General features: G+C 36.2%; 1 protein-coding gene across 1 annotated transcript in view; it reads right to left on the bottom strand.

Moving 5' to 3' along the window:
- The window catches only part of METTL14 (methyltransferase 14, N6-adenosine-methyltransferase subunit), a 35,381-nt gene that overhangs the window by 2,642 nt on the left and 19,669 nt on the right, over nucleotides 1-13,070 (bottom strand). The window contains exons 6-10 of the mRNA XM_054030292.1: nucleotides 11,544-11,634; nucleotides 9,647-9,788; nucleotides 7,563-7,655; nucleotides 5,980-6,096; nucleotides 2,451-2,661 (exon numbers count right to left, since the gene is read on the bottom strand). Of these exons, the coding sequence (XP_053886267.1) occupies nucleotides 2,451-2,661; nucleotides 5,980-6,096; nucleotides 7,563-7,655; nucleotides 9,647-9,788; nucleotides 11,544-11,634 (654 nt within the window). The remainder of the gene's footprint in view (nucleotides 1-2,450; nucleotides 2,662-5,979; nucleotides 6,097-7,562; nucleotides 7,656-9,646; nucleotides 9,789-11,543; nucleotides 11,635-13,070) is intronic.

Genomic DNA, 13,070 nt, shown 5'->3' with positions numbered 1-13,070 from the left:
TTGCCTGAACAACAAAAGAGAGGGGCCACTGTTATTCTACTGAGCTAATCATATTGTAATTAAGCGTACAATACAGTTCCAAAGAACATGAGGGCCTGTCACTAGCTTAAAATACAGAAGCAGCCCAGTAGGTGAATATAACATGAGATTAACAAAGTTATGTGAATCTCTGCAGTACAGTCAAAAGAAGCCTCAAAGGTGAAATGTTCTCTCTCTCCCTCAAAGACATGTAACAAATGAAATTAAGACCGAGAACACCATCTAGAGAACAGTGGAAGGCTGACTAGATATAACAGAAGCTGGTTAGTTATATATGTAACATGTTACTGGAGAAGCCAGACTACACTTTTGGAGTGTAATGTTTGCAGTTGTGGTATCATTCTCCTTCCCATCCCAAATGGACTAATTTTGTTTTTATAATACAAGCAAGCCTTAGCGCTCTTACAAATTGCAAGGCATAACATGTCTGCGTAGTGTAACGCACTTCCCTAGTTTAGTCAAAATTAGTTACTCCCATTTACTGCAACACATTGTTTTAATAAGAAAGCTACTTAAAGAGACCATAGCAATTGAGATCACAGCTTTGGAAGTTCCCTCGCAAATATGCATTTTCTTTTTAATAAATGTGTTACAACCCTGAACGTGTTTAATATCCAAAGCTCATACTAATGGGATACACAATCTTAGCACAGTCATTAACCAGGGGATGACATTCAGTGAGAGTAACAGCCTGAGTCAGCTGATTTTAACTATCTTAAGAATTGCCAGATCGCAACCATTCTCTGGCAACTACAATGCTTTTTTAAAACCAAATAAAGTTAGATTGCCAAAATCCACTTTGTATTAGGCCCTATAAGGTTAAAATACCATCTACTGGTATTGCAAAACTTGGTAACAAGTGTGCATGAGAATGAATTCTACTCTAAATCAATATGTTTTTCCTAGTGAAACTGCATTTCATACAGGAAAGCGCCCATGACAGAAGAAATGTGCACTTTAGACTGAAAGTAACCTCAGAAGGTCTGATGCATGCACTGGTACCTTCTAGACTAGGCAAGCAGTGGACGTTGTAGTTTTAGACTTGGAGCCAATACAGGGACGTGTCAAATTGCTGGCAATGCCATTCAAGCTCACATGGCTATTCAAGGTAAAATAGTTTTCAGGAAAGAAGCCACACATAGGTCATGATTCTGACAAGGTGTAAAAGGTCATCATAGCAGTCAAAGTATTTTATCTGACATTAGCTCAGCAATAACGAGGAAGAAAATTTAGAGCTGACGAGGACGTCTGATGTATGATAAAAGAAAGGCATTTCTCTCCCTCTAAAAGCAACGGCTGCCACAGACTTTCCAGATTCAGCTGCTTTTTAACGATTGCTTGGTTGGTGATGTGGGAGGAAATCTGTTCTTAATTTACTTGAAATCTATCACCTGACCTGGGACACATCTGTCTAAAAAGCTCTTTAGGATATTCACACAGATTAGAATTTATAACCAGCAGTGAGTGTTATTTTCTGCCTTGCAGATGATAAAGACATTCACTTTCCAAAGCTGCTATGGAGTTTGCTCTATTTCTTTTTTGAAATGAAGTCTAACAATAGAGGAATGACATATCAAAATGGCTTTAAAAGGTTTTGGTTTTCCAACTGAGAGCCTGAACAGTTTAAGCACAGACATTATACTAAACAGCTAGTAGAAAAAAAGCTTGTAAACCTGAAGTTATGGCATTTTGTTCATTTTTAAAAGTAGACAAATATCTGTACATTTATAAAAGACAACTTACTAGTAGGCAGTGCTAAGCTGGAGTCTTGGTCTGTCACTGTACCCCTCACTGGTAGACACATGAGCAGCAGAAGTTATAACCCTAGCAACAGAATAACCTCCATACACAACTCCAGCAAGGGAGGGGAAGGTACATCCCTTTGTTTGTGTGTATACTGTTCCATCTATAGATGCACACCCTAATCTGCTGTACAGCGCCAGTGTAGCCACGGTGTAATACTAGGGCACAATTCCTACACTTCTTCACTGCTGGCAGAGTTCCCCAAACATGGCAAGTGGTGGAATTATCCCCCCATCCCCACTCCACAGCAACTAGAGTGGAAGTCTTGTTTGCAAGGTGGAAGTCCTCTGTCCAATGGATCCCTATGTCCTCCTGCTGAATGAGCTCCATGTTGGAATCCCCACCAAGAAATTTACTGTTGGCCACATGGCTTCTTTCAGTCAGATAAGGATTACTGAAATCCCTTTTACTGGACTCTAACGTTAACATGGTGTCTGTGACTAGTACAGACCTTGGCAATATAAATGTACATTAGACTAAATTCTATTTTGCGTCAATGTTTTCTCTCTGAACTCATGAAATTCCATTTTATATGGAAGTTATGAAGGGAAGGGACAATTGGATTAAGTGAACTTTCACCTATTTCATAAAATAAACAGAATATCTACCTGGTCGGATTGTACTATCTCTTCCAAAAAGATGAAGGCGTCTTCTTCCAAGGCAGAAGTGTTCAATGATGTGAAAAATCTCTACAGGTTTTTCTATGTTGCCAATCTCAGGCTCTTCTGTGATAATTAAGTCAATATCAACATTAGCATGGATAAAGTCACCATCTGTACTGCGGCGGACTGTTCCTTTAATACCCATAAGGCAGTGTTCCTAGACAGAACAAAAAAAATTATGCAGGGTGTGTCATCCTGAAAAATTCTAAAGCCCATTACAAACTACATATGTACAATGCAATCATCTCTGGATTTTGAGAACTGACTAGTGCACACCACAATAAAGTGTAAAAAATGTTCTAGCAAAAGCCACATGGCAAACTCTTATCTTTATGATAATTATATAGGACTGACCCAATATGAACTGTTTTTAAGGTCTTATCCAAAAGAATGGAACAAACAGCAAAGGTGCCAAAAACCCTTCTAAAACAATGAGAAAAGAGATCCTAATTTAAAGAGTTTCTGATTGTGGTCCATTTTCTGAAAGTCACACAGTGCTGCAATTCAAATTATTCACAGTCTGAAATAGGAATTTATTATGGATTCTAAAACGGTTTCAGATTACTACTAAAAGGGCAGAATCATGAAGAGGTCTAAGGTGGAAAAGAGTCCTTAATAGATTATTTCCTGAATCCATTACAGTGCAAGCTGGTGCTACAAACAGTACGCAGTCAGATAGCTCAATATTTTTTCTCCTTCATTTTATTATGCACTGGCACAAACATTAAATTAAATCATGATGTTAAGGTAACTTGTGAAAAAAAGTTTCAAAAAGTTTGCTCCTTTATGGCCATGAAAGAATCAATCAATAGAAATAAGAGTAACAGCTGGTCCTTTACAAATTTCTTTTCATAGTATGCCTTTTACAAAGCTGGTCTCCATCCACCAATTCCTTCCTGATAGCCACCAAAGTATACTAAAAAATAAAGCCAGTGTAAAGTGATCAGTGCAGTTTGAATCAAAGAACAGTATAATGCTTGAATTAAATGAAACAAGCACTATGTTTCTTTTCCTTCTATAACATAATAGGAAGTGACCAACAGAGGATCTACTAATGGGGAACCTCCTTACTGGACATGAGAGGAAATGAGGGCTGTGCATATTAATGTCAGAGTTCCATTTTTGTGAGTACTACATTCCAATGAGCAATTTTCCTCAGATCATAAAACACTGATTTACTAAGCATCACCAGATGGTTCTCAAAAATTGCAGACAGTGTATAATCATTTCCAGATTTTTGGCAGAATGGCTAGGGGTTAGAGAGCGACTGAAAAAGTAAAGAAAAAAGTGATCTATCCAACATACTGATCTTACAGACAGCATGCAAGTTTTAGGTTTCACCATTTCTCAGACAAATATTCAAGAAGAATAGGATGGAGCATAGAAAATCCCTAGGCAAATCACCCATCAGGCCAAGACTGATAAACCTGGTGGTTACCAGCATATCAGTGAAAAACAATCTTTCTAACATAGGGAATATGGTTTATAAATGCCTCAGGTTACATTACATTTAAGTGATACAACCTCCATCAAGAGACTAACTTCTTGTCTTAAGTTTTGACACTTGATACTGTATAGAAATATTATCAGTAAATATTCCCTTCTTCACATTTGACAGAGAATATGAACTTGGCCATCTGACAGATCAGAATAAAAATGGCTCCAATTTCCAACATATTCTTGTTATATAACCAAGTCTGACACCAACTTCATACCAAATTCACATATACACAACATTACACAGGCGAATTCTCAGTTACCAGAATCAACAACCTAACTCCTTTGACAAAACTACATGAACCTTATCTCCAATGTAAATAAAACCATTATTTTTATTAATGAAAAAGCTGTAAAATATCTGGCCTTTAACCACCATACACAATAAATAATATACACCCACACCTACCCATATTTACGTTATACAAGCATATAAAGGACTGGTCCAAATCCCATTTAAGTCAAAGAAATAGAAGTTGGATCACAGCTAAAATAGTAACAATCATTGAAATTCTGCTTAATGGTCTAAGTATATCAATTTGGCGATCAGGTTAGTGAAATTTTAAATTGTTACAAGCCAGGAATTGAGACACAGCTCCCTATAATCACTAAAACAAATCTGTTCCGATTACTATGTTAAATGAAATATCCTAAAACAGTCCCTAATGACTGTGGCCTATTTATGATTACCACTACAACTCTCACATAATATGTTGTTAAGCTTTCTAACCTACAACCTACTCTTACTACACTACTCATTCAAATATGCATCAAGTAAATATTTAATTTGAACCGAAGTTTGTCGTGCATGCATATGCAGTGAAAAGCCTCTTCCTTTTAGGACACTGGGAGATAGTTGTTATACAGCTGTAGTCCTTAAGGTCATGTTCTTTAAAAAAGTAGAAGAGCATGCCTGTGTATGTTTTTCAAAAACATTTTTACTATCAAAGTTAGATTAGTAATGTGCCTTTACAGTGCCCATGTCAATTTATAATTGAAAGCTTTAAATGTTAAAATAAACATTTTAAAATAAATAAATACTCAAGTTCTATAATCAAACTAAGTAATATAATCAAAAGCTGCTCTTCCCAAAAAACCTGTTGCCATTCTGAGTTTGAAGGAAGTTTGTTTCTAAGCAACTGGTGTGTTCCAGAATTAAATAAATCAGTTTCTATACAGAACTAATCTAAATCCCAGCCCAATTTCTATCTGTCATTTGAGCAAGTAATGAGGGAAAACATTTGTGAAGCCAGCATTTGCTCATGCAACATGTATCATTTACACTTCAATAGAGATTTTTAAAATCTGACAACCAACTCTACCAACAGGTAGGCACAATGAAAACAATACCAAATTGTATCCAGCTTTCATCATCTCCCTGCAGGCTGACAGAATGGGAAAGCATTTCTATCAGGATTCCTCTTTCCTGTCTATCTGCATTTCAATGAGACTTGAATGAATAAGAACATTCAGAAGATCATAAAAGAACTTCATAAAGCAACATTAAATGTGAATGATTGTATATTTAATCAAATTGAGTAAAAAATCTAGAATCGGTGAAAAATTAATTAGCCATTCTGTGAAAACAAATTTATGCAAGAAAGCAAAAAGAAATCTAAAATCCTAGCACCTATTTTTCTGAAACCACAAAGGCCACCAATTGCAATGGAGCATCTGGTGTTTGTTTAGATCAGTGAGTCTCAAATTTTTTTTTTTTTTTTTAAACTGGTGACCCCTTTCACACAGAAAGCCTCTTGAGTGCGACCCCCCCCTAATAAATTAAACTCACTTTTTAATAAATTTAACACCAATATAAATGCTGGAGGCAAGCAGGGTTTGGGGTGGAGGTTAACAGCTCGCGACTCCCCATGTAATAACCTCATGACCCCCGGAGGGGACCCGACCCCCAGTTTGAGAACCCCTAAACTCAGTTTAGATCAACTGAGGAGGGAAGAGAAAAATTCAGCCAGAGCTGTACCTTTGTTCTTTGGAAAACAGCTTTAGGGTCCAGAGTCTTGGTCTTTCCAGGATTGTTTTTATTGGTTTTAATCCAACAAATATCTTCACATCGTCTGTAACCCCACTTGCGTAGACACTAAAATATTTCAAACAAGAATAGTCACAAAGATAAAAGATGCTTGCACGATATCAGATACTGGAACAATGTATTTAAGAATTAAGATTGACTTTGTAAGATGTAATAGGTTTGTCTTCTGTGCTTGTTTGAAGGAGGGGTCAATCATCAATATATGAAACACTTATCTTCATACTTTTATTTTAGCCATGTTCTGAAATCAAGTTTCCAAGCATAGTTTGCATTCACACTATCTGGCTGTGTCTACATCACCCTTCTCTGGAAGTCTCACATCATCTCATTCTGTGTGGTGCAGCTCCTCTGGAGCACTAGTGTAGCTGGATACTGGTGTTTTTACCTCTGTGACAACGACTTTGCTCAGAGCAGGTCTAAACGACACAGTGGTGAAAATACGTGCAGCTTTTGCTTTAGTCCCATCTACAGCAATGCTCCCATTGTTGCTACCACTGGTACAGCTGCATTGGTAGTTCAACAGTGGGAGACTGCACAAAAACAAATGTGAACAAGGACACAATGTTTACAAGTGCTATAATAGCTCTCTTTAAAAACTGTTCCAAACCTGCTTTCGAGGGAGGAGTTGGTGGAGTCTAATACCCAGTGTCTGCTAGCACAGACTGAGAAAAACCCTCTACTCTGAAACTGTGCTATTTATCACATTTGAAAACTACTCAACTAACATGATTTTGCTTCAATGTGACCAGAAGCAAGTATGCAGCAAAAGTTATTCAGTGAGCCTGTATCAAAAGATACAAAATAAAATGTACTGTATAGAAAGAAATGAATGTCCACATACCGCCCTTCAATTGAATACAGAACATCTCAATGGCCTTAATCTCTCCCCCTGTTCAGTACAATTAACTGAAACAAACATAGCTACTCTGTTCAGCTAAATAAGCTACGCTGTAAGAGAGATGAAAGAGATTTTAAAGCTCACACACACAAAAATTACTGCATAACAATAAAACAGTCATGCTCTAACTTTATACAGCTCACTAAAAACATCATTAAGAGCCTATACTCAACCGATTTTAAAAAATAAGAAGTCTAACATGTAAGAGTTTATCGTAGTAGTGATATAACGACACTGGTGCCATCCTGAAAACGTTCACTGAAAAGCACACATTCTGCTGGGATTTGTTTGGATTTCTGTACAGACAGTGATATAATCACCTAGAATAAGGCATCCTACTCCCACAGCAGTCACATACAAACTAGAGATAAAACAGTAATGTAGCTCTTTGGAGACCACAGATTTATTCATCCTCAGATATTTACAGCTACCCATAAGGAAAATAAATGTCTGAACGATTAATGCTGGATTAATTTCCCCTCTGTATCGCTCACAGTAACAAAAAGCCCTTCATTTAAAGCTTAGGAGTCTATGCACAGAAGAGAGACCATCACAGCTTTCTTGAGTAAATGTTTATTTTGTCTCAGCCTAGGTTTAGTTTAAAAGATGTTCTTACCACTCTGCCAAGATCCAGACCCTCCCCTGAGCCACACCACAGAAAGACAAAAGACCTTGAGGCTGCAATCTCTTCAATTTCCAGTTTCATAATCTACAAAAACAGAATGGAACAATGTTAAAGGCTTTCTGAATTAAGATTTTGTTTAATATATGTGGTATGGTCACAGATTATATCAGGAACAACATCTGTATGTTTAACATTGCCACGGCAACCTTAAGAATACATATTTCTGGTGTTTATCTAGACCCTCATTCTCTTCACTGGTGACCCTTCAAATACATTTGCTGGAGAATGGATTTTAAATTATTTTAGTACCCAATCAGTGCCATCCATTTCCACATGTTCTGTTACTCTTCACACTGACCTGGGCCTTATATGGCAATCAGAACATTTTAGAACAGTGATCCTCAGTTTAAACCCAGAAATACTCTGCTTCACTTATCTAAAACTGGTCACAAGACCTAGCCAATGAATAGTCATTTATATGAGAGGCATTCCTTTCATTTCCAGGTTTAAATAGAAAAAAGTCTCAAGATTGAAACAAAAGTAACATTTAGAGTGAACCAACTTCAGATGTAAAGACTATCAGCTGCATGCAGGTTGAAGGGATTCATCTGTAACTTGCTAATACATCAAACCAAGTCTCATTTACTGCAATGGCAAAAAATAATAATGCAACAGGAACTACTGCAAGATAAAACAGTGAAACTTATAACAAGTTGCTCTCCTTGTACACTTTGTTTTTTCCTCTAGATTATTTGATGTGTTATGTTTCTCAACTGCTTCAACTTTTTTCTTACTGAATCCTAATATGGAAATCTATCATCATGGGTATGGAACGACTGTTTCAAACCCATTCATGACAGATGGATGCAAGTTTGCGTTACCAGTTGCTTCTGTTATTTTTGCCTTTCACGTGTGTCCACTGAACATCTCCACGTGCAGACTGGTCTGTGGCTCTATGTCTGAACAGAAGCCATAGCTGTGCTCTTAAGTCATGACAAACAACTGAGATGGCCACGGGTGTGTAAAATTAAATGACAAGGCACTGGGGTAACAGAACTAAGCCCCAAGACCCCACTGGTTTTCCTCGGGAGGTTAACATATGGGATAACTGAGGGGAAATGACGTAGTTCAGAACTAATTGAGATTAGAACAAGGTGATTTTCTTCTTCAATATGTTGGTGATGTGATTTTCTTCGTCATTAACTTTGAGTGGAGGGCATTTTAAAAGTGTATTTTATGTCTAATTTTCCTAGTGCTAACATAGGCAGAGTGCATACATTTAAATAAAATAAATACTACAGTAAACATGACCTGCAAAAGGTAAAAACTGGATTTATATAATTTTTTGCGTCTTTCCAGATATAAAGTCTGGAAAGTTTTATCAAGGAGTTTCCTTCTTTGTTTTTTACATTAGAAATTCTGTTCTTGTCTATCTTGGAAAAGTCTCTGGTGACTTGACATTTAGTAAAAATGGCATAAGAGAAGCAACAATTAAGGGGAATAATTTTTAATCAGACTTTTCAAAATTATGGCGGGCTTTGGTTGCTTTCTGTTAATACCTATTTAACTCCAATGCACAATGAACACTTGGGAGAAAGGATGTCTGTTAAAGATTCAATTATTGCACCTCTTCAAGTAAGGAGCAAGTGATCCTAAGACACATCTGAGACCTCCCTAAGAAGTCCTCTGGCAAAACCAGGAAAGACAAGACTGGCTATTCCTAAGATTTCTAAGGTTAAAAACAAGCAGCAAAAATGAAGGGTTTTTTTTGGGTGTGGGGACTGTTTTAAAAACTCTTTCAGGCCTTCTTTATACATCATGATGGGCAAAAAAGGACATAAGCCTAGTTATCAAGAAACACTTTGAGAGTCACCTTTAACAATTTAAGTGTGTACACACACACACATATATATATATATATACACACACACACACACACCCCACCTTAGTTTTTACAACACCTCACTTTTCTCAAACAAATCCTATGTAAAAATGCTTTACACCCAAATCTACACTTCAATCTATTTTATAAGGCATTCACAAAAACTTTTTGCATAGTAAGAAAGAAAGCTTACATCATCCCAAGTCCAGCACTTTTCATTGGCTGTGATGCCAGTCTCTCTATAGTATTCTTCCAGGGGAGGTTCCAGAAGAATCACATCAAATTTGGACTTTAGTTCTCTAGTGTCAAAGGCCTCCAAGTCTGCTTGTAAATACCTATTTAAAGAGATAATAAACTATGACAAATTGCTTGGCGAAGGTAAAACTACAGTTCACAAATTCCCACTTGAAGAGCGCTTGCTGGGGATCAGTGGAAAGAGGTCTTTCCTCTTGGTTTCCAGGGGCTACAATTCATTAAATACATGTAAAAATACATTAAAGTTACCTTGAACATAAGCAAGTGCTGTAGTGACTACACGGATTTTGTGGAATAATGAACAGGAGAGTAGAAGGTTCCCAAATGTGGTCTACACCATTACACTATAAAAATCCAATACAACTAAACTAATGACACTTTCAAAGAGGAGTCCTTTTAAGACACAGCAATAAGGATTGAGGGCTAGCAAGTAGGAAAGAGGGCTAGACAACTGTCCATACATTATCTGGTACAGCATCAAGGTACAAATCATTTACATGGAATGTTTTTGAAAAATATTTCCATTTAGGAAAGAAAAAACAGTTACTGTTCAGCTATGATTGATTGGGGGGGGGGGGGTAACAGTATATATAAAGTGACAACTGGCAATGCTAAAATATATAGTTTCTATCTGCACTATATGAATTCTATATATATGGAGACCAATTACATTCTACATATTGGGAATGCAGTTTTAAAACACTATTAGAAATTTTGCTTTTAGCAAGCTATTTCTGGGACTCAAATGTCAGATTTAATACTTGTCCTGATTTAATACTTGTCCCATTTCCTGCTCACAAACAGCCTATCCTTCTCACCAGTTGCTAATTAGTGTTCTATCTCTGTGAAAAATTAAATCTACAATATTATGAGAGTCTTGCTAGGTTTGATTTATGGAATAATATCCCTCCTGGCCATATCTACGAAGTTTTGGTTGATCTATTTAGGGAATGCCCCAGTTGGATTTTACCCATTTTTGTATTAGTGAGACAAAGAGTGATGGCAAGCAAAATGCTACCATAATCTTAGAACACCATGATTATTTTATTCTTTATTAGCCAACAATTAACATTAACACGTGTACCATCTTCATTAGGTTTCAAGGTTAACACACACTGAGGTAAAAGACGGTAGTTCACATTACTCGGCTCTTATTTTGGAACCAACTGATTTCAATCAAGCTAATTCGATAAATAAGGAGTACAGAAAATTATTCTTTCTAGATACAGAATAAGCCAGTACAATACTGTATTGGTCCACATTCATGAGGTTCAAGCATATGGGTAGAAAAATAGCATATTTTAAAATACAACTGAAATTCTGCAGGAACTGGGAGAAAACAAAGAAGTTCTAACATGCTATCTCACACAAGATACTTATTGTGAGAACAACATTTTCACAATATTTTGGCCACGGAATATTGAATAAAATGTCAAATTTTCTTTAAAAAGGTTTTCTTGTGGTTTGAAACTACATTGTTCTAGGTCAAGCTTTTTCATATATATTTCTCCTTTTTGGCTGCCAGATGTATGTTTACATCCCAATGAGACTGAAAGCACAGTCTACAAAAGAAAAAAATTTCAGGCTTCATAAACCATCATGCTCTGATAAGAAAATCTAATTTATATACAGACATCAATTAAACACTAAATTAAATTATCCAAAATAAAATGGTTGCATTCTATTTAGGATTCAGATTTAATTTAGATTCACAAACCAGAAATAGAAAGTGTAAATCTTAAACAGGTGCTGAAAGATAAAAAGATTTGTGGAGCAGACAGCTAACATTAAGAGAGTCTGGAGAGCAGAAACCAGTTTCTAACAAAAACACTTACATGGGGGGAGTGTTAGATTTAGATATTAGTTCGTCCTTTAGTCTGATGAGCTCTCTAAGTTTGGGATATTCTTCAAACCTGTCTGCTAAGCCTGAGGAAAATAAGAAAATTTGTTAATTTTCAATCTGTTCTGTGAGAATGAAACCTGTACAGACAGACAGCAGACAAACCCAACAAGTATTCTGAAGTAGAGTCAGATATTTTAGTAACTCCCCATATTTACAAAGAACACAACCACCACCCTCTTCAACACAATCAACAACCCGTTCAGGTTACCCCAGTACTTTATAAAAGCCTGCTATCCTCATTCAGTCACCTATCCCCAAACTTACTCAATATTCCAATGCACTGAACTTCTCTACAATAATAAAGTGTAGAAATATTAGAAAAGATTATGAATAACATCTTGTCCAAAAGTCTCCAAATTTTTCTAGAAGCCCATGATTCACTTTTGCTCAAATTAATTTGGGCAAAAGAAATACGTAGGAGAGTTGTTTTATGTTTTTTTCTGTAATTTTAGTTTAAGTTTATTAAGTATACTAAAGCAGGGTGGACACAAACATTTTGTGGTAACAAATATATATTACTGTCTCCAGAACAACTGTTTGACCTTTAAAGACTACTTTTAATAGGAAACTGACTGTGGCTGGTCCCTTAGGCAGTCACTTAATCCAGGTTTAATTGTAACACTACCAGACTTGCATACACAAAAGTTTCATAGAAGTTTTCATTTCTTAATTACTTAATTTTAAAAACCTGTATCAGAAAGGCATAATTTTGGCTCTGGTATGTGTAAAACAGATACTCGGTTATGCTCTTAGCATTTAAACACTGGCTGTGAGCATTGCTCCCTATGATCCCCTTCCAACCAAAAAAAAAAAAAAAAAAAAAAGTTAAATGGAAATATTTTTGTAAATCCTAGTAGTACTCTAAATATGAGAAAACAAAAAGATCCTGACGTAGTTCCCTCCCCCAAAGGAATATTAGCTCAACTTTATGAGTGACCTGCAAAGCTTTTCTTTTTTTAATTTGTCCACTTTGTCAGCTTATGAGATTTGGAAACCATAAAGATTTATTTTATTACTTTATTTTTTATCAAAATTCTTGTCCTGATTATTTTAATTAAGAATAGTGGCTCTGGCCCCTGCCTCCAATTTCATGGAAAAATTGGTATCAGAGGTTCTTAAGCTCCACCACAGCTGACATTACAGCTATTTGTATCCAATGAAATGCAAATAGTATCTTTATTTCCTCTCTCACACATACTTTATTTACACATTGCATTAAAACAGTTATGTTTTTAGTTACAGCTGATATTTTGTTGCCTTCCAGCACAATGCGTGTGGGAGGTGGAAAAGCCAAAAACTCAGACAGTAGGAACTCAAACCAGCGGAGGGCAAAGGGGTATTTCCAAAAGATGATTTTCAAGGATGAATAAGAGACTATTTAAAAATTTAAAAGTGATGGATACTAAAATAAAAATAAAAAAGCAGGTTCTATCACATCAGAAGATAAAGTTGATCTTGC

Source organism: Malaclemys terrapin, chromosome 5, assembly GCF_027887155.1.
Source record: "Malaclemys terrapin pileata isolate rMalTer1 chromosome 5, rMalTer1.hap1, whole genome shotgun sequence".
Classification (NCBI taxonomy): Eukaryota; Metazoa; Chordata; order Testudines; family Emydidae; genus Malaclemys; species Malaclemys terrapin.
This window is presented reverse-complemented; position numbering and strand designations above follow the sequence as displayed.